The sequence below is a fragment of the Spinacia oleracea genome, chromosome 4 (genome assembly GCF_020520425.1).
Source record: "Spinacia oleracea cultivar Varoflay chromosome 4, BTI_SOV_V1, whole genome shotgun sequence".
Lineage (NCBI taxonomy): Eukaryota > Viridiplantae > Streptophyta > Magnoliopsida > Caryophyllales > Amaranthaceae > Spinacia > Spinacia oleracea.
Window position 1 is genome coordinate 10,544,581 of NC_079490.1, and position 23,160 is coordinate 10,567,740.

The window sequence follows — 23,160 nt, forward strand, 5'->3', positions numbered from 1 at the left end:
GAAAAAACAAACAATAAAGCAGATAGTTATTATGAACAAATAAATAAACAAGAAAGAACAAATAATTCAACAAAAAGAACAAACAATATAAAAAAGAACATAAAATTCCAGAAAAAAGAACAAACAATATAAAAAAGAACATAAAATTCCAGAAAAAAGAACAAACAATACAACAATTATGAACAATTTTATGATGAATTTTAAAGCCAACCTGAAAGAACAAACAATACAACAATAAGTTTGATGAATGAATTTAAAAAACAACAAGAAAGAACAAACAATACAACAAGAAAGAACAAACAATACAAAAAGAAAGAATAAAAGATTAATGAAGAGTTTAATTATGAACATTAACCATATGATTATTATAAACAAACAAATAAACAAGAAAGAACAAACAATATAAAAAAAAACATAAAATTCCAGAAGAAAGAACAAAAAATACAACAATTATGAAAATTTGATGATGAATTTAAAAAACAACATGAAAGAACAAACAGTATAACAAGAAAGAACAAACAGTGCAATAAGAATGAACAAACAGTACAATAAAAAAGAACAAACAGTCGACAAGAATGAACAAACAATATGAGCGCGTCGTTTTTGGGTACAACCAGAGCTGGCTGTACCCGGGTACATCAGTTAGCGATTGGGAAAGGAGTCAAAGGACACATAACATTATTACATCTTTACATTTAATTATTTAAGTTTCTTAAACAAGTCTTTTCTATTTTACTACCCATGTAACATGATTTGTACTGGTACAAAACTAGAACTCTCATTGATAATGATATTGTGATCTCCAAAATGATTCCCAAATCATGAAACTGCAATTCCACACCATGAAACTATTGATGACTACTCGTTGTAGTTCGTTACAGCAACAAAAGGGGTTCCATTTTCCACCGCAGAGTCCAAAAAACGAATAAAGATGGACCCATCATCTTTCTTCACTGTAAAGTACAGAATCAAAACAAACTACAGTAGACCAAACACAAAAATCCAAATTCCAAATCAAATCAAATCCCCTCATAAAACCCCAGAATAAAAGTTGCCTTTTTCTCTAATTTCCTCTCAAAAAATCAAATGTTATCAGTAAAACTGGTCAGATCTATAGTTCTGGGTGAACCCATCATCAACAACAACCCATCCCATCATCATGATCATGATCATGATCATGATCATGATGATGATGTTGCACATACACATGTTGAGTATGATGCAGATGATGATAATGATGAAATCAACAAAACCCAGAAATTAATCATGATTAACAAGTCGTCAAAGAAGAAGATGCCATTGTTGTTATTCATCCCAACTAAGGAATTAATCAGTGATACTTTTCGATTAGCTTCAATTGCTAGGGATATTGGCATGGATTTTCACCCTTCTGCTTCTCTTTCTCATCTCCTCTTTTCATGGCCATCATCATCATCATCAGCAGCAGCAATGCCATCCACGTCATCACCATATTCGCCATTTTCACCATCTTCATCGAATACTCGACCATCGGTTTCGTCAAATACGACATCAACTTCATCGACATTGTCGTCGTTATGGGGTTGTAGTACAATTCCAAACGACGCCGTTCCATTACCGTTTCCTTCTCTCTCTACTGTTTCCTCCATCTCTCTCCTTCGTTACTTTGTTTCTATCTCTAAAGGCATGTTCAAGCTCGTTTTCCTCGAAATTGATCCTAGTTCTAGGTTTAATTTCAGTAATTACTGTAATTATGATTACGATTGTTCTTCTTCGAGTGTGGCATTGGTTTCTAGGGTTTCGGGGAAACGGGTGAATTCAATGGAGGATTTTTCTAGGGTTTTAGCTGGGAATGGGTGGTCTCTTTTCCGGTCATCAGAAAACAAGAAAACAGGGGTAGCATTGGTGTACATGTTCAGGAAGAATGACCCGAATCGGGTTCGGGCGAAAAAGATGATCATTGGTGGTGGTGGAGGAGAGTGTAGGGTCAGGGAGCTGAGGTTGCCCGCATTGGATTTCAAGAATGGGGTTCCTTTGAGGATTTTGCAGTATATCTTGCTCATGACTGATGATCTCTTCTACCTTGCATAAATTATTTGGTGAGTTTCTTCTGAATTTAATTGCTTTTTTGAATGAAATATTGAAATGTTAGTGTTAATTTGAAGCTTTTTGGAATGTATGTTATGCTTTGTGGTAGAATAATTGCATTGTTATGTAATTCAGGAAAGAAATATTCTTGATTAGTTGATTGTGTATAAAGTATGGGACCATTTATCTTATGAATGAAGATTAAGATGAACTAGGGAATTGTCCCATTGCTCTGTAGGAAAGTAGCTTCAAAAGGACCTGTTTCGATTTGATTTGTAGAACATGGCTGATTGATGAATTCGTTTTTAGTAACCAGGGTACTTGATTTTGAGGAGCATTTCACTTCATGGCTACTCTAAGATCGTGTCAGTGAACGATTGGTGGCTTTCGCAGTTTCCCTGTGATAAGAATGACACTATCTGGCTAACCGTTAGCCACCTTGACTAGGGTAAAGTAGAGAGAAAAGGGTTAGCTTTTACCTCACCTATTCTCAACATTCTCTGAATAAAGATTTAAAATGTTAGTAGTACTTCGTATCTAGTTAACTTTTAGGTAGCGAATAGTTAGCTCTGTAGAGCTTTTCCCGCGGTAACTTTGGACAGAGGACTTGGGATCCCTGTTCTTTTCTCAACATTTTGTGTAAAGGTGGAAGCCTTTTGAATTAGGTTGATGCTTTTTTTGTTACATGGTACGGAGTATTATCTATGTCACTGTGTGTTAGTGAACAATTCAAGACCTGAAATTCTTGTAGCTGTTGGTGATTCTTTCTTTTGTTCCTTTTCTTTTTCTCCCATTTGCCACTAATTTTCTGGTTGCTACTATGAATCTTAGGCTATGCCGAAAAGGGCAAAGATGGTCATGAACACAAACCTTGTGTTGTAGTGAAGCTAGTATTTTTCAATGGGGTTGAATTATGGTGTACCTAGACTGTTATTGGTATAAACTAACATAATAGGGATATCAATGAATGATTTGAAAGTGAATGTAACGTGGCCTTGTTTCGAGAAAAGTGAAAGCGATTTGACCAAGGGCCAAAACGGATTGTCTGATCACTTTCCACACAATGTTGTTACACCGACGTCTCCATCTGTTTGGAGTAAATTTGGTTGATATTATTCTGTAGAATGTATGTGAAGCGTTGTTGTGGGGGTTGGGGGGGCAGGGGGACCAGCAAATTTGCTCCTCTGAAATAGGCTGTATTTCTTCCAACATAAATGCCAAACAATGAAACAAGTGACCTAGATTTTGTCAGCATTTCAAAATTTCAGGGGCCACAGATTTTTTGGAAGGAATGGATTTCTCTAATCATACTATAGATCAATAGCCTAATAAGTTGATAAAAACAAGCTAATTTCAATTGCAAATCAAGATTTTTTTGCTGTTTATTTTATCACCTGGAAATCTAACAGTCAATTGTCTTTAGCTTTAGTTGATCTGTATGACATTGTGTTTGATGCTCCATTTGAAGGACTCATTTGAGTGTGTGAATTTTCATCGAGTTTGACAAACGTTACCAAACCATCAATTGTGGAAGTTTTTTCAAACACAAAACTGTTAGTGCTGTACTCGACTGCAATACCTCATCAGAATCTAGCTACACCACTTTACAACTACCTTGACATTGTCACTGGTCCTTGTATCCATTAAATAGTTGGATCTTATGTTATGTTTGTTGTATATGCTTCTGCAAAGATTTAAACTGAAAGGAGGTATTTGTGAACTCTGAACTTCTGAAGAACTCTGATTTGTGTTAGTAAAGAACCCAGATTTTGCTCCGGGAGTCTTCCTACCATATTTCCTTACAAGGCAGAGCTGTAGTTTTCCCACCCAAGCCTCTCTCTTTTACCGTTAAGCATCTACTTTTAACTGCATACATTTATCTCCTTGCCAGTTTACCACCCCCCTAGAAAATAGATCTGCTTTACGCTAATTAAAGCATGCTGAAGTATTATTATGAAGAACAAATATATCCCGTTCCTCTTCTATGATTGATTACTTCTGTAGAATTGGATGCTTGTTTTCTTATCCAGATAAAACTAACCGAAACCAATTTTGTTCAGGGGTTATGTAGCGCGATTCCCAATGTTTGGCGGATTTCTTCAAGCAGACCACACAAATATGTGGCGTAGCTGCTTCTCCCCGACCAGGAAAACCATTACTCTTCTTAGTCTGACGAAGGAAAGCAAGGATGAATAGTAATCTGAGAAAACCCTAGCTTAATTGTTACTCTGTATACACTTATACCAGTGATCAACTTCATTCAATGCAGTTTCAAACTTGTGAGTTGTTAATATAGTAGACTTTGCTAGAGAAGAAAACTGTAAAATGTCTGAATTCCATCTGTGTAAAAGGATCCTCATTGTACAATGAGAATGAAAATTATGGATTTAATCACGTTGCGACCTGAAGTCTCGTTTTCATTTGTCTCAACTGCTTGTAACTGTAATACTTCGTATGAAATTGTGAGAAGATGTAAATATTACTCCCGGCTTAACATGGACACCCTGTTGATTTTTTTTTATTCATTTTAAAAGCATTGATTTTTGAAGAAATAATGGGTTTCACTAATCACCCAGATGAGGTTCTGTTACTTTTTTGTACAACAGATTGTCCTTGCCGAAAGCTGCCAGTTGGGTTGATAAACAATCTTAGGCAGTAGCGGATCCTAAACAGTTTCGCGAAGGAGTCAATATAAAAAATAACAATATAGTATGAAATTTATACAATTATATTGAAATTTTATGAGGGGCTGAAATACACTAAGTAGGAAATTTTTCGCCCGGGGGGCCGGGTCCACCCAGGCCATAAAGAAAACCCGCCACTGATCTTAGGACCCTTTCCATTTCTTGCATCTCATTACCTCGTTTTCATACATCAGAATAACATGGTAAATGCAATCAGAATTTATTCGCTTGACAAGAACTAGGCTTCAAAATTATCACTGCAATGGTGTGCAGTGCTGCACTTCCCTCCGCTCCTCTGCCATTGTAGTCAAATACTGAATCACAGTTCCAGTTAGAATGTGCTCCGCTACACTGCGCATGTATGAACCAAATGGAATAACTGATAAATTTTCTACTAGCACAGAGAAGAAATCAATCGTACACCATGTGTCCATGTATGATGTATCCCCTACTTTCTTTGAGAAGAAATCAATTTCAATTTCATTTGAGAAATTTCCGAAGCAGGTCCTTGGACGAGTCACTTAAGTTATCAGAAGACAAGAGGTCAATAAACAAGGTGAATGTGTCTGCATCAGCTTCAAATCCCTTGCTAACCATAACATCGCAATAGTATAATGCATTTGATAAGTCATTCTTATGAACACAACCTCTGATTATTGTATTATAGGTACGATCATCTGGGCGGAAACCGACTTCCTCCATTATCCTGATTAGTTCAATAGCTTTATTAGGGAGCTTTTTCTTGCAGAAGCCTTTGATCATTATATTGTATGTTTTAACATCTGGTTGCAGACCCTTGGATACAAGATCGGAATAGAGATTTTCTGCATCTTTAAGTTTTCTAGCCTCGCACAAACTGTCCATTAGGATATTTTAGATGATTATATTAGGCTTAACACCCTTATTTTCCATATCTTCAAGTAATTCCACTGCCTCATCAAGTTGGGTACTTTTGCATAAGCCGTCAAGCAAGGAAGCATAGGTGACTGACGATGTCTGGAGTTATTACATTATCCCGCATTTCCCGGAACAACTTACGTGCAAGTGGGATTCTACTGGCTTTGCACAGTCCATCAATAAGAGTGTTGTATGTAACAACATTAGGTGTTATCCCTTTCTGAAACATCTCTTGGAAAATTTTCAGGGCCTTGTCAATGTTTTTAGCCTTGCAATAACCATTAATCATAGTGCTAAAACTTACGAGATTAGGCTCCCAACCATTTTGGGCCATGAGATCAAGTAGATTTTCAGCATCTTCCATCTGATCACGCAAACAATAACCATCAAGTAAAGCATTGTAAGTAATGATGTTTGGAGCCACACCTCTGTCAATCATGAGCTGCAGAATGGATTGTGCTTCATCAACAATCCCATCTGTACAGAACATGTCAACCAGCATGTTGTAGGTCATAACATTCGGTGCTATATTGTTATGTATCATCTCAGTCAATACACACTTAGCCTCATCCCCACAGCCGGAACTGTAGAGGCCTCGAACCAATGAGTTATAAGTGATAACATCAGGTTTAATCCCCTCAGTTTTCATAGACGAGAACAAGTTCATAGCCTCCGTTAATAATATGTCCTTACAAAGACTATCAATGATAGTGTTGTATATAACAAGATCAGGCTTACAGTGACCAGATTGCATTTTGTTGAGAAAATTAAGAGCACCAACATTATCACCTATTCGACAAAGCCCCTTGACCATAGCTCCATAGGTAACAATGTCGGGTCAGAAACCAAGCTTGACAATTTGATCCAACAAAAGAGCAGCTTGAGGGAGCTTATTAGAGTTGATATGACCATTGATTAAGGTGTTAAAGGTATAATCATTGGGAGGATACCCAAGCTTAAGGGATTTACCCATGAGAGAGAAACCAAAATCCACACGGCCCAAATGACAGTAACAATTGGCAAGAATACCTAACGAATGCCTATCGGGCGAGATACCAAGTAATTCAATCTGTCTGAAAAGGGAGATGACAGTGGAGTGAGGTTGGAAGTGTTTTAATTTGGAAATGGCAGTAAAGAGCTGATTAAATACGATAACAGGAGGGTGAGGACGCAAAGATACCATTTGATGGAAGAGAGAAAGGGGAAATTTCAAATCGGAAAACCCTAATTTGCATTGTTCTCTCACTGAATTGAGAAACAATTCACCAACATTATATTCATCAATAAAATCGGGTCTTCGCTTGGGGGAATACGAAAATTTTCGGGAATGAAGGCTCCGTTTGGTAGAGTGTAAAACGTTTTCAATGTAAAATGATTTTCCATGGAAAACATTTTTCAAGAGAAAACACAATTCCAAACTAGTTTTCCTTTGTTTGGTAGTTTAAAGGAAAATGAGATAAGATGGTGAAGATTGAGGGGAAGAAATGAGATGAGGTAAGGAGGAAATAAGGAAAAGTGGTTTCCCTCACTTTCAAATGGAAAAGGGTTTTCCACTTTTAAGGGAGTCATGGAAAATGGTTTTCCATCACTTACCCAACCAAACAACGTAAAATGATTGAAAAGGGGAAAATCGTTTTCCATGAAAACGTTTTACGCCCTACCAAACGGAGCCGAAATTGAAAGGGAAAAATGAGAGGAAGAAGGGTACCTTTACCGCCATGAAAGAAGGCAATAGAAGAAGCGGAAGTTACGGCGCCATAACCAAAAATTCTGCAGCTCAGAAACTTCATCTCCTCAAAATTGTGACCTTGACCTACAATTCAACAACTATGCTCTACTGATTGCTACTCCGTACCATTTTAGAACCCACAAATCATTTGAAACTAACGCCCAGCGAATTTCAGTCATTTGTGCAACAAATACAGGAACAACCGGATAGTGGACGATATACGGACTTACGGAGTACTTCGTAGTTGACTAGTAGGAAATATCAAGCGTGTAGGAAACAAAGGCACGAAGAAGAGGAGGGCGGGTGAGAGAAAAAAGTAATACAACTACATTTTGGCTACTAAAAACCTAGATCTCATGGAGGAGGAGACGTCGTCTCCTTCCTCAACCCATGACGAGCACATGCAGGACAGTGATCAAAACCATATACCATCTACAACGAATCAACAGGAGGATCATATGCATAATATGAGATCAATATCAAACAAGGTAAGTTCTATTTCTTTTCGTGATGCAGTATCAAAATCATCTCAATGGTTTGATGAAGCTAAGAAGATTATTCAATCATCTAAGGAATGGAATGATGAGGAGGAGAATATACCACCAAATAGTAATCTAGTGGTAAATTTTGATAGAAATACTTTAGCCAGATTGAGATCACCATGGAAGTTGACTTTAATGGGAAAGTGTTTAGGAATAAATGTGAAATTAGCCTATATGGATACTAGGGTTAGATCCACGTGGAGAATCAAAGGATCTCTGGAAACCATTGATGTGGGAAAAGGAGTTTTTTTCTTTAGATTTACTCTGGAAGAAGATTATGAAAGAGCTTTATTTGGAGGACCATGGTTTATCTTGGATCATTACATAATGATAACTAAGTGGAAACCTAATTTTCGATCATCTACTAACAACTTTGATAAAATTATGGTTTGGGCTAGGTTTGCAGAATTACCCATAGAATATTATGATAAGGAAGCCTTATTTAGTATTGCTAAGGTGGTAGGAAATCCTATAAGATTTGATTACGCAACGGATAAATTAACTAGGGCTAGATATGCTCGGGTATGCGTTGAAATAAATTTAGATAAACCCTTGACTAAGAAGGTTTGGGTTGGAGGAGATTGGCAAAAAAATTCTTATGAGAATATAGACACGTTGTGTTTTCTATGTGGGAAAATAGGTCACGTTAAGCAATATTGTAATGCCAGCAATAGTAGTGTTTCTGGAAATTCTAATGATAATAATAATAACAATAATAACGAAAATCTGGTTCAACCCAATTGCACTACTGAAACTGATCTAAATGTGGAAGCCATAAATAAACAGGGAGAAGTTTTTCGGAGATAATCAGGATTATGGCCTATGGACATTAGTAACCAATAGGAGAAGTAGCTACAATAATAAACACAAAGTAGATAATTCCAGAGGAAGAAATACTGGAGCAGCTTTTAATAACTCTAGAATAAATGACTATGGAAAAAATAAAAATTGGACGTTTAATGGCTCAAAAAAAATTTCGGTTAATGCTCATCAACATGGGAAAGACAATCCCTCTTTATCTTCCGCCCAATCAAAAAACTCTTCACAACCTATAGAACAACAACATCATCTTCACAATAATGAAGAAAATATTTTATCTACTTCCCCAAGGAAGGTAGCTGAACAGAGTAAAGACAGTAATCAACACGTGGATCAATTTTCAAAGCAAATGGATGCTTCTCCATTGGCGGAAGAAGCTTTAAACCCTTCAACTCTTTTAAATACCACCCTAAGCAAAAACTGCAATACCATTCTCTCTCCTCCTTGTTCATCTCTTAATTCTCCTTCTTCTCTCGTCCATTCTCATTCCTCTGGTTCTTTACTTCCTTCTACCTTTCCTCCCAATGGATCCAAAGCAACCCCAGAAATCGACATGCATGGAGTTGAAACAATTACCGATAACCACCTATCAGCGGCGGCCGGCGGAGCAACGGAAAAGGAAGGATTATGGACAAATCCCGGTCAATATCCCACAGAAATTGCCGGACGACCCATGGGAAATGAACCCGCCTCGAACTCTCAATCTTTTTCCGACTTATCCAGAAAATGCATGCAAGACAACCAGGGGTCAGCAACCAACTTGGGAAGAATTGAGGAGCAGTATCACAACTCTCAATTCTTTGAAGTATCAAGGGGAATCATCGATCAATCACAGTCTCAGCAAACCAGTGGATCCTTACTCTCCGATTTCGGTGGGACCAAGGAAACATGCAAATCGAAAGAATTGGGAGTTCAGTCCAGCAAATCGAGTTCCGATTACTCGCAGGCAACCACTCCCACAACTGCCAAGAGGGGTTCTCATCACACCCTTGCATTCAGAAACACAAGGTCAAGACATGGGGCATCAAGATCGCCTTATAGCCATGTACGTGACGACAGAGGAGGTGGTGGGATTGCAAATCAGGGCAAAATATTGGAATCCACCCCTAGAACAGAGGCAGATATTCACTTACCTGACTCCGGTGAGGTTGGAAGACATACATCTGACAGGAGCTCAGCAGTTTTGGAAGGATTGGGAGAGTTACTTGATTCGTCAACCATGGAATCCCAATAATCCGGTCCAGATTAACTCGGCTCTTCCTAAACCTAATCCTCAAATGAAAGTGTGCATTTGGAATGTTCGTGGAGCTAATAAGAATTTGTTTATGGACAATGCAAAAGACATTATCGCTAATCAACATCCGGAGATATTCATTTTTCTGGAAACGAAAGCTGATGGAAGTAGAGCTAGAGAGGTGATGATGGAGTTACATTTCCATGATTACAGGGTGGTACGCCCAGTGGATACAAGGGGGGCATTTGGATTTTCTGGAGAAATACAGTGGACTTGGTTCTTTTTGATGCAGAGTATCACCATTTCCATGCTTTATTCCATTTCAAAAACTTGGGTAAGGAGGGTCTCATCACTGCAATGCACGCGCCGAGTAATCCAGCTAGAAGAGGGCAATTTTGGGATCGCATGCGTTCTGATTTGCCCCCTCCTATTCTCCCTGGTTGGTCTTAGGAGATATGAATGAAGTTATTTCTCAATCAGAAAAGACGGGAGGAAGGCCGGTTCGAGGATCGCAAGGTCGTAACCTTATCAACTTTATGGATGATGCGGGTCTGGTTGATATTGGCTATAATGGTTGCAAGTATACTTGGACTAATGCTAGAGATGGAATGGAGTTGATTCAAGAGCGTCTGGATCGAGCTTTAGCCAATTCTCCATGGCTGGACAACTTTCCACAAACTAAGGTTCATCATCTTCCTTGCATTCACTCTGATCATTCTCCTATTTTAATTGTTTTAGATAATTGTTCTACGAATGGCCCTTTCCCTTTTAGATGTAAGGAAGTGTGGTTGTCTCATCCAGAATTTTCTGATTATTTCGTTAAAATTTGGAATCCCCCTAACAATGAGTTCTTATATGGTAGAAATTGTTTTTTAAATACTATGCATAACTGGAATCACAATATTTTTGGTAATCTTAAAAAACAAAAACAGACCATTATTGCTAGAATTGATGGGATACAAATTGCCCTTAGTAATAAGTATTCTCGTTTTCTTGTCAATTTAGAGGACGATCTTTTAGCTAATATTAATGATATCTATATAAAAGAAAGAATCATTTGGGCACAAAAGGCGGGCGTTAATTGGCGTAGATATGCTGATTATAATACTAAATATTTTCATACTATAGCAAAGATTAAAAAATCAAAAGGAAAGATTCTAACCCTAAAAAATGATCATAATGATTGGGTTACTGATCAACAGCTTTTAAAAAATATGGCTTCTTCTTATTTTCAGTGCCTTTTCACTTCCCAACATGTTTATAGCAATTTAAATTTCACTAATAAAAGTAACCTAAAACTTACTGAGGAAGAAATTAGGGACTTGTCTGCCATGGTTTCAATGGATGAAGTTAGACATAATCTCCTTTCTATGGACCCAATCAAAACCCCTGGCCCAGATGGCATTCAAGCAATTTTCTTTCAAAAACACTGGAATGATCTTGGGAGTACCATTTATGATTTTTGTGTATCCTGTTTTAGAAGTGGTTTAATTCCTAAGGAGATTAATAAGTCCTATATTGCCCTAATTCCTAAAATTGTTAATCCCTCCCTCATTACGGAATTCAGGCCAATAGGTTTTTGTAACACTATTTATAAATTAATTACGAAGATTATTTCTTCTAGATTAAGACTATCTTAAATCGGATTATTAGTCCGTTACAATCTAGTTTTATCAAGGGTCGAGGAATTGAGGATAATGTAATTTTGGTTAAAGAAATGGCACATCACTTTCACAAGGAAAAAAAGAGGAATAAGATTATGGCTTTAAAGTCAGATATTACGAAAGCTTATGATAGTCTGGAATGGGATTTTATAAGAGATACTCTCTTGTTTTTTGATTTTCCTATGCACTTGATTAATTTGATCATGTCTTGTATTACTTCGTCTTCTATTTCTGTTCTCTGGAATGGGGAGATTTGTGATTCCTTTTGTCCGTCTAGAGGAATTAGACAAGGGGATCCTCTTTCTTCCTATATTTTTGTCCTTTGCTTGGATAGACTCTCTACTATGATTGAGGATTTAGTCCAACAAGGCCATTGGAAGCCTATATATTTGACTAAAATATTAAAATTTCACATGTCTTTTATGCGGATGACGTTTTCCTCTTTAGTACCGCCTCGGTAGATAATATGAACGTTATTATGAACTCTTTGAATCAATTTGGAAATATGTCAGGTTTAAAATTAAGTTGAACTAAATCAACTTTAATTTTTCCTGATTCTCTAAACCATATTGTAAGAAGAAGCATAGCTGAAAATTATGGTCTTAAAACCTCTTCTTCTTTTGGGAAATATTTGGGAGTGGACATTAGACCTCTTAAGCTAAAAATTAATAACTATAGGGGGCTTTTGGATAAAAAAATGGAAAGGATAAGGGGTTGGCAAGCTAAACTTTTGAATATGGCAGGACATTGTACTCTTATTAGATCAGTTCTTAATTCGTTTCCTCTTTATGCTATGCAAACTAATCTAATTCCTACCTCCATTACCTATGCTATTGAAAAATGCTGTAGAATTTTTTTATGGAATAAGGTAGACAGGAGTAAATATATGGCAAGAATAGCTTGGGATAAAGTGACACTCCCAACTAATGCTGGAGGGTTAGGAATAAGAAGACTGAAGGAATGGAATTTGGCTTTCATGGCAAAACTAGGGTGGAATATCCTTGATAAACCAGACAAATTGTGGGGTAAGAATTTTGAAAGAAAAATACCTTAAGAATTCGAACCTTTTCAATTGTGTGCCTAATTATACTCAATCTCCCTTATGGAGGGATATTCTTAAGGGCAATCATATTCTTCAAAAGGGGTTAATGATAGGAATTGGCAATGGAAAAAACACTTCCATTTGGTATCATCATTGGATAGGAGATGCTCCTCTTTATACTCTTGAGGAAATTAAAATTCCAGAGTTGAAAGCTCACTGGTTTGTCAATAGGATTATTAGAAATGGATAGTGGCATCTTGATGAAATACAACATCTTATTCCTACTCATATTAAAAAATCTCATTTTAGCTTACCCTCTTTCAAACAATATGGATGAAGAAGATTTTATCAGATGGAAATACTAAAAAACTGGCGATTTTGAAATCAAATCAACTTATCATATTCAATTACAGGATCCATCACCCTCTTTATCTTCTAATTTTTCATGGAAAGCAATTTGGAAAATAAAATGCCCTTTTAAATACAAAATGCTTCTATGGAATTGCTGTCATGAAATCTTGCCAGTGGCTGCTAGTTTAAATCAAAGAATTCAGGGCATTAGTCCTGTCTGCTCTAGATGCCAACAACAAAGAGAATATCACCTTCATCTGTTTAGGGATTGCCCTCAATCTAGTGTTCTTTGGTCCTTCATCTTTCAAAGAGTATGGAAGAATGACAAATTTCAATATATACAATGGCTTTTATAATTCAAGTTGGAAGAATTGGATCCAATTTAATCTTCATAATTCTACTTCTTGGAAAATCATTTTCACTGTTGCCATTTGGCATATTTGGATTTCTAGAAACAAATCCGTTTTTGACCTCAAAATGAGGAGTGCTTTCTCTTTTTACAACTCTTTCTTTATAGACTGGAAATCTACTAACTTGGCTTTGCAGGGTAAGAATACAGTTAACAAAATGGATCTACCACCTATTAGGAAGCAGTGGATGCCACCTATGGCAGGATATATGAAGCTCAATATTGATGGTGCCTGGAAATCAGGAAATGTAGCAGGGGGAGGAGGAGTTTTTAGAAGGCACACTGGATCTTGGTTCGTTGGCTTCTCTACAAAATTTAGGGTTCACTCTCCCTTGGCTTCTGAACTCTATGCTTTGAGGGAAGGTCTAAAAATTGCTAAAAAATTCTTAATTGATAAGTTGGAGGTGGAGACAGATGCTTTGAACCTTAAGCTCCTGCTAGATAAAGTGAAAGATCATCCACATCATGAACTGGGTCCTGTTCTTAGGGAGGTTACTCAACTTTTGGGAGAGAACTGGATTATTAGCTTCTCCCACATTCCCAAGACCTATAACAGAGTAGCTCATGCTTTGGCAGCCCATTCTTTGATCATGATGGTGCAACATAAGCTCCATTACATTATTCCGTCATGTGCAAAAGAGGAGTATGAGGGAGATTTTGAAAAAGCAAATCCAGCCTATGCAGAGGAGATGAGAAGGAATGCTCGTGAACAGGTCTTGGCCATGTGTAATACAAGGAAAGAAAATGCAGCAAAGCTCGACACCATAGCCCAGAGTTCTTCAATGTCAGAAATCGTTTTGGCTCTATTGTTTCTACTATTAAGCAAGTGATGCAGGATAAGAATTCAGCAAAGGAAGTCAGCAGCACAGACAAAGGAAAAGGAAAGGCTTTTGTTCCATTTGTTGTTGGTAGTTCAACAATTCCAAAAGACATAGAAATTGTTGAAGTCGAAGATGATGAGGAGAATGGTACTGTTACCAACAACTAGTTCGGACTCTGTCCTTTTGGAGTGGCGCATATTTCACAGGGTTATTTCCATGGCGTCTTTTTGGATGTATATATATCTAGAATTAATGTTTAAGGATGTTAGTCTTACCGGTTTCGGTGCTATGATAGGCGATGCTTATCATCCTCATTTTGGTATAGTTCACTTTTTGGGGATTTCAGAAAGATAGTTAGTGTGCTTAGGATGATTAGCACAGATCTGATTTTTCTTTAGATCATGGAGAATTTTGCCATAATTAGGGCTTCAAACCCTAATTAATTAATATATATATTTCGTCGGTTTTGCCTTAAAAAAAAGACTAGTAGGAATTTTTTTTTTTTTTTTTTTTTGAGGAAAAGACGAGTAGGGAATATGAAAACAATTAACTTCGGAAATAGCAAGTCAAAATTTATTTTTAAGTCAAAGTGTCAAACAAAATATGGCCAAAGAGTTCATGGAGTATTATAGGAAATGCAAAGCAATTCCTACGGTAAGGAGCCAAGGAGTACAAAATAAATTTTACAGTATTTTTTTAAGAAGCCATACGGAGTCACAAGGAGTACTCTATCCGTTTCGAAATAATACTTTAACTTTTGATACTAATTACAAAATTCAATTTCAATGTCATGTGTGGTTTATGGGCAAGGAAAGACATAGTCGTGTGAAATTTTGTTTGATTCATCTCGATATGTACTTTCGTAATATCAACTTTTTATATTTTTTACGAATACAAAATCAGATATATTAATGTTCAAACATTTACATTGATAAATATAAAAAGGTAAATTGTCTCAATTATTTCGAAACGGATAGACTATGTTCTATGACAAATTATGTTACACTTTCTTAATACTTCATTCGTCTTTTAATACTCGCAACGTTTGGACTTTTGCCACTATTCATATAATCTACTTTGACTATTCGTAGTGTTTTTTATATAAGATAAAACATAGTCATGTGGGATCTTGTTAGATTCGTCTCAATGTGTATTTTCAAAATATCAACTTTTTATAATTTTTGCATAAAGAGAATTTAAGATATAAATGATCAAATGCATTGGCAAACGTGAAACTAACAAACGTTGCGAGTATTAAAAGACGGAGGAAGTATGATACTCCGTATTCGAAATAAGTAGTATTCTCTCGTGAAATTCAAAGTATTTTATCGCGCTTAATCTCTTATACATGGTATCGATGGTATAAGAGATTGCCTGATGTTAAGGCAATTAAAATTTGAAAATGTATGACATGTACAACGTTTAAATTGCTACTCCCTTAGGTTGCGTTCTATTTACCTGATTTTCACTTATTTTTTCTGAACTTATCTTATCTGAACTTATCTGAACTTAACTGAACTTATCTGAACTTATCTGAACTTATTAGAACTTATCAAAACTTATTTTAGTTATAAATTGTACTTGGTCAACCCTTATTTTTCCTGAACTTATCTTATCTGAACTTATCTGAACTTAACTGAACTTATCTGAACTTATCTGAACTGAAATAAGTGGAAATAAGGTGAACAGAATAGGGCCTTAGTCCCAAAATATAGTTTTTTTTTGTTTCTTTTGTTCTTTATGTTTAGCTTTTTACACGTTTATTAACGACTAATTAATGTACATTGAGATTCCTCTATTTTTTTATTTAAATAAGGCAAATTACGTTTATTTATAGGAAAATTTGGTAATATTAATCCAACCTTTGACCGATTTTCTTTTATTAAGCCCACCTACGACATATTTTTTAATAATCCCACCTTTATTACCCAACAACTTTTATTGGGCCCAACAGGTCATAAAACTGTTGTAAGCGGCATTATTTCTCTACATGGCAGTACTCTCTCTCGATATATTCAGTCATCATCATCAATTCATCACCATCTCGTTGACTTTTTCACCGATTACCGGCCACTTAAGCCCAATAAAAGTCGTCGGGTAGTAAAGGTGGGATTATTAAAAAATATGTCGTAGGTGGGATTAATAAAAGAAAATCGGCCAAAGGTTGGATTAATATTACCAAATTTTCCTTATTTATAATGTTTTCACTTTTACAAAAATTCTGATATTGGGAAAATTAGAAAAATTTAATGTGCCAATAGAAAAGTGTGAAAAATTAAATGACCCAATGAATTTAATTGGTTAAAATAATCATTGGACACAAATTTTGATAGAATATTAAAGCATTTATGTGATAATATAAAAGGAAATGTAAAGTACATTTTGAAACACCCAAAAAGGAAAATATAAAGAACAAAAAGAAACGGAGAGAATAGTAAAGTACAACAACATTAATAGTTAATCATGTCATTTTTCAAGTTTTTTAATTCTCGTGAAAAATGTCAAACAATCACTATATTATGGGACGGGGGGAGTAACAGAAACACAAGTACAACCCTTGTACATTTATTAATTGAGGCACATGTGACTTAGGCCCTGTTTAGTTCACCTTATTTCAGGACCTTATTACTTATTTCAGATTTAATCAGATCAGATCAGATCAGTTCAGATCAGAAAAAATAAGTTCAGATCAGATCAGATCAGATCAGAAAAAATAAGTTCAGATTAGATCAGACCGGATCAGATTATTATGATGATGATGATTATTATTATATATTTATACCATTGTTATTATATTTAATATTTATTACTATTATTGTTTTAATAAAAAAGAATGGTTTTGTCGATGCAATTAAAATCTATTACTTAAGGCATAAAAAAACATTAACAAAACATTCAAATTCATCATGTCCAAATTAAAACCATTAAGTCCAGATCAGAAACGATATGATCAGGTCATGTACATATCAAAACTGATTTTTATAGATCAAAACCATTATATATCTAGACCAAAACTGATAAGATCAGATAATATCCAAATCATAACCGATCTGTACATATCATGTCCAGATCATGTTCAAATCTGCAAAGATCTTGTCTACATCAGAACCGATCCTTACATAACCAATATGTTCAGATCAAAACCGATTTCTACATATCATGTCCAGATCAGAATCGATATGTCCATATTATAACTAGTCTAGATATCGACTCTATACAGATTATGTTCAGATCAGAATTGATTTGCAAAGATCATGTCCATATCAGAATTGATTTATACTGATCATGACCAGATCAGAACAGGTCTGTACAGATCATAACCAGATCATAACTGATATGTACAGATGATGTCCAGATCAGAAATAATATGTACAGATCATGTCAAGAGCAGAACTGATCTGTCCAAATCATGTCCAAAGCAGAACTGATCTGTCCAGATTAGAATTGATATGTACAGATCATGTACAGATCAGAACTGATCTGTACAGATCATGTCCAGATCAGAACTGGTCTGTACAGATCATGTCCAAATCAGAACCGGTCTGTACAGATCATATCCAGATTAGAACTTATATGTCTAGATCATAACCGATCTATCTATATCATGTCTAGGTCTATCTAATTTAAGGATAGTTAAATCATGAGCAAAGTCAAATAAATAAATTAAATCATGACCAAAGTCAAATATTATAAATTTGTGTAACATTTATTTTACACGTAAGCCGTTTAATAATAATAAATGTAGATTTTTGTTTAAACTTAATTATGAATAATACCAGATCATATCAGACCAGACCAGATCAGATCAGATCAGAAAAAATAAGTTCAGATCAGATCAGATCAGAAAAAATAAGTTTAAATCAGATCAGAACAGATCAGATCAGGAAAAATAAGGTGAACTAAACAGGACCTTATTCACAATTAAAAAAAAAAAAATTAATTGAAACACATGTTACGACTTAGCTCCTACACGGATGCTCGAGTGATCCGGCGTTGGGGCTATGATTTTGCCTCTCGAAAACTGCCACTTAATTTAATTTTCTTTTTACTTTATTGACTTTTTTTTTCTTTTAGTCTAACAAATCGCGCCTTCTTCTATTATCTGTTTCCTCTTCCAACCAATTCCAAGTCCTTCATTCCCCAATTCTCCTTCTCTATTTCGTACTTAACCAAATCACAGGAGCAATTTCGCTCCAACAATTTTGGAATTCACATAACCATTTTGAGCAGGAAATCTTGTTCAATCAACATAAATATGTTCAGTAAAGCTCAATGCTTTGATATCAACTGCTTTTTCAAGTCACCTTGTCATTTACACACCTCATTCAACATCAAATTCTCAGTTTCTCCGATTGAAACTCATGATTCTTCCAAAAAACCTAGAGATTCAAATGTTCTTGAAATACCCAATAAAGGGTACCAGAAATTCCGAAGATTTGAGAAGCAGAATGCAAACTCATGTGGTGTAATTGATAAACAGAGTAGTTTGAGTAAAAACCCACATGGGTCTGTTGATGAATTGGGTAGATTACAATCTGGGAACAGTCGGAATCAACAAAAAAAGATTAATGGTGAAGTTGAATTTGCAGGTGGGAGTGGAAATTTTCCTGCAAAGAAGGTGCACACCAGGTGTTCGACGAAATGGGCCTCTTATGGAGGGTGTATTCCGTCCATATTGCTGGCGTTGGACAGTATTAGCGACTTAGACGAGGCGTTTAGGCCATGGGAAGAGAGGCTTAGCAACAAGGAGAGGAGTATTATCTTGAAAGAGCAGTCGAGTTGGGAGAGGGCTATGGAGATTTTTGAGTGGTTTAAGAAGAAGGGTTGTTATGAGTTGAATGTAATTCATTATAATATCATGCTCAGGATTCTAGGAAAAGCGCGAAAGTGGGTTGAATTGGAGAGTTTGTGGGATGAGATGAAGATGAAGAGGATTGCACCAATAAATTCTACTTATGGTACTCTTATTGATGTTTATAGCAAAGGTGGGCTTAGAGAGGAGGCTTTGGTTTGGCTGCAAAGAATGAATGAACAAGGCATGGAGCCTGATGAAGTTACAATGGGAATTGTTGTCCAAATGTACAAGAAAGAAGGGGAGTTTAGAAAAGCTGAGGACTTCTTTAAAATGTGGTCTTCGGACAAATCAAAAAAAGAGAAGAATACATTTCAAGGGCACAAAATGGGTGCTATGAAGGTGAAATCCGGGGATCAACTTAGTTTGAGCTTGTATACGTATAATACCCTCATTGACACATATGGGAAATCTGGGCAACTTCAGGAAATGTCTCAAACTTTTCAGAAGATGATAGATGATGGAGTTATTCCTGATACAATAACCTTCAATACAATGATTCACATTTATGGAAATATTGGCAGGTTAGAAGAGGTCAACAAATTGGTGCGGAAAATGGCAGAACTTAACCGCTCCCCTGATACTAGAACATATAATATTCTTATATCCCTTTATGCTAAGCGTGATGATATCAACCTTGCATTTAGTTACTTTGCTCGAATGAAGCAGGACTACCTTCAGCCTGATCCTGTGAGCTACCGTACCCTTTTGTATGCTTTCTCTATAAGGCAAATGGTTTTTGAAGCAGAGATGCTTATCTCAGAAATGGATAAAAGGGGTCTTGAAATTGATGAATTTACACAGTCCGCCCTGACTAGAATGTATATTGATGCTGGTATGCTTGAAAAGTCATGGTCTTGGTTTGAACGTTTCCATCTCGAAGGTAATATGACCACAGAATGCTATTCTGCTAACATTGATGCATATGGTGAGCGCGGTTATGTCAAAGAAGCCGAGGAAGTGTTTGTCTGTTGCCAAGAGAAGAACAAAATAGGTGTGTTGGAATTCAATGTGATGATAAAAGCTTACGGTATAGGTAAGAGTTACGATAAGGCATGCCAGTTATTTGATAGTATGGGGAAGCTAGGTGTTTTTCCAGATAGATGTAGCTATATCTCTCTCATACAATCACTAGCTGCTGCCGATTTGCCTCATATTGCAAAGCCCTATCTGTTAAAGATGCAGGAAGCAGGTTTGGTGAATGATTGTGTTCCATATTGTGCCCTTATCTCAAGCTTTGCAAAGCTTGGTCAGTTGGAATTAGCCAAAAGTTTGTACAAGGAAATGATTGGCTACAATGTACGGCCTGATGTTGTTCTTTATGGTGTGCTAATTAATGCTTCTGCAGAGAGTGGAAATGTTTCAGAAGCTATGGAGTATGTTGATGCTCTGAAAAAGGCAGATCTCTCACTGAATGACGTAATCTGCAACTCCTTGATCAAACTATATACAAAAGTTGGCTACTTAGAAGAGGCAGTGGAAACTTACAGATTGCTTCGATCATTTGAGAAGGGTGCAGATGTATATTCTTCGAATTGTATTATCGATCTGTACAGCAAACGATCAATGGTTACGGAAGCAGAAGAGGTTTTTGATGATGTGCGGGAAAGAGGTGAAGCAAATGAGTTCTCATTTGCAATGATGTTGTGCATGTATAAACGTGTAGGTAGGCTTGAAGAAGCAATGGAGATGGCAGAAAAGATGCAAGAATTAGGACTTTTGACAGAGCTTTTGAGCTATAACAGTGTGCTTGCTCTTTTTGCTATGGTTGGGAGATTAAAGGAGGCTGTTTCTATTTTCAAGGAGATGATTAGTCTTGAGATTGAACCTGATGATTCCACTTATAAGTCACTTGGATTTGTTCTTGTGAAATCTGGGGTTCCCAAACAGGCTGTCGCTAAGTTGGAAGTAGCAAGGAAGAAAGATACTAAAAGCGGGCTGCAAGCATGGGTTTCAGCCCTCACTTCTGTGGTTTGCAGGGACGATTATGGAAACTATGATAGTGACTAACTACTTTGTCATTAACTTAGGATCTTGATCTTAGGAAGCCATAGATGTAAATAGTATGATCAATGACCGCAGCAAAGGGTGTATTCGTTGCCAATCAACAGCATATAGAACTGATAGAAGCATGGGTTAACTACAATGACTGATGCCATGACTGGTTTCTGGCAGAAATGGTACTCTGCATTGGCATTGATGGTGTATGTCTTCTTTATTTCTTAATCTTTTTACAGTACACATGAAAATAATCTCCCAACTCTGTTTGTACTGTTGTTAAATAAAATGTAGCGGAAATGATGGAAAGTAGTTCATCATCAACCTGGTAATTTTTTTTTATTTCGTGTTGTGAAAATAAAATATGGATTGTTACTTTTCCTTGATTGTCCCATTGTTCTAAGGAGTATGTTTGATGAACTGCAAAGAGAGGTGTATTTCTTGCTAGTTCGCAGCATACAGACTCATGTAGCTAACTGATGTCTTTGTGGATATTGATGAAACCTGAAGCTGTGACAAGCTTCTAGAACCTGTAATTGCAAATTTGCAATGGCAATGTGTGATGTTCCGTCTTGATTTTCTGTTCTTTTACAGAATGCCTGAAAATAATTTCAAAATTGTTGTTGTTAAAAGAAAATGTTGGAAAATAGATTGAAAGTAGTTTGTGATCAATTCTGTTCCGAGTATGGAACTGGGGGAGCCCTGCCTGGTGATGTTGCCCTGTCAGACAGAACGAACGTAAGCTAACCTCGGGGGTTTAACCGAGGAAACCCCCTCCGATGCCTAAGTCAGCAAATGAGATAATGCTCTAGAGAGAGAAAGTAGAGAGGGTTAAGAATTGTACTTGTATTGAACGTGTCCGCAAATGAATGGGGACGGCAGTATTTATAGGCGTACTATTCAGTACTTTGGCCTATTCAGATGTTGCCGCGTGTACGCTAGTGATGTACTTGTTGTTTGTCCTTTTACTTAACGGCGTATCTATGTTGTCGTCTAGCAGGTCGTTTCCCCGCAGACCTGAGGGTCTGTGCGGTTCTTGAGGACTTGTGGTACTTTCAATAGGTACTTCCTGCGGTTGCTTTGCTTGATCTGTCTTATCAGATGTCCGATGGTCTGCTGTGACATGGATGATCTGCTAGGTTACTTCTACTCCGTACAACTAGTCCCCAAGAGTAGGGCTGACTACTTGGAGTTAGACCTGCTCTTTCAGTGTTTTTTGGCTGCATCCTGTACAACTAGTCCCCAAGAGTAGGGCTGACTACTTGGAGTTAGACCTGCTCTTTCAGTGTTTTTTTGCTGCATCCTGTACAACTAGTCCCCAAGAGTAGGGCTGACTACTTGGAGTTAGACCTGCTCTTTCTGGTCATAACTTGCGCGATTGGCTGTACGTATCTTTGGCCCTTTTTTTTATTTTTTTTATTTTTTTTATTTTTTTATATCGTCGTGGTTTTACTGTAGTTAGCATTTGAAAAGAAAATAAACCGTCATGGTTTATTGCGCCCCACGTGTCCTTCATCCAGGTAGGTGACTCGAAGGGTCTTCAAATCTTGGCCGTTTATTTCTTCTTTTAAATACGGGTCTCGGTCACTTTCTTCTTCTCTCTCCTATTTCTTACCTTCTTCATTTTCTTACTCTCCTCTAACTTCACTTTGCTGCGAACTCAATTTCGCCATTTTCCGAGCGCTCTAACTCCAAGCTCTTTGCTTTCTTGTGTTTTCGTGTTATTCCGGTGATTGCGCATCCGTTGGTGGTGGCGTTTTCTTCTGAAATTGTCGAGGTTTTTTGGGTTCGCGTTTTTCTTCGAGGGTTTCTAGTCCGCCATTGTTGAACTTCTCTCTTCGCCCTTCTCTTTTCCAGGTAATTCTTTTGCTTCTTCCTTGTTGTTTTCTTTGGTTTTGCATGTACCTTCAACTGTTTTAGTAGTTTTTGTGAGTTTTTTGTGGTATGTGTTCTTTGAATGAAATGTGGGAGTGTTTGTGTTTTTTTGGCTTCGCCATTTCTGCGCTTCTTGGAGCTTTTCGTCTTCTTCTTCCTTTTCTCTTTTTTTTTTT

The 23,160-nt window shown here is 36.7% G+C and overlaps 2 protein-coding genes and 1 pseudogene across 2 annotated transcripts; 2 read left to right on the top strand and 1 right to left on the bottom strand.

Moving 5' to 3' along the window:
* Positions 1–765: 765 nt before the first annotated feature.
* On the top strand, positions 766–4,475 carry LOC110802664 (uncharacterized). Its single transcript, XM_022008104.2, has 2 exons — positions 766–2,078; positions 4,128–4,475. The coding sequence occupies exon 1, from the start codon at positions 1,087–1,089 to the stop codon at positions 2,068–2,070; it is 984 nt and encodes a 327-aa protein (XP_021863796.2). The 5' UTR covers positions 766–1,086; the 3' UTR covers positions 2,071–2,078; positions 4,128–4,475.
* Positions 4,476–4,816: 341 nt separating this feature from the next.
* On the bottom strand, positions 4,817–6,872 carry LOC110802672 (putative pentatricopeptide repeat-containing protein At1g12700, mitochondrial; annotated as a pseudogene).
* Positions 6,873–18,319: 11,447 nt separating this feature from the next.
* On the top strand, positions 18,320–21,490 carry LOC110802662 (pentatricopeptide repeat-containing protein At3g23020). The gene has a single exon (XM_022008101.2). The coding sequence runs from the start codon at positions 18,515–18,517 to the stop codon at positions 21,119–21,121; it is 2,607 nt and encodes an 868-aa protein (XP_021863793.2). The 5' UTR covers positions 18,320–18,514; the 3' UTR covers positions 21,122–21,490.
* Positions 21,491–23,160: the final 1,670 nt, after the last annotated feature.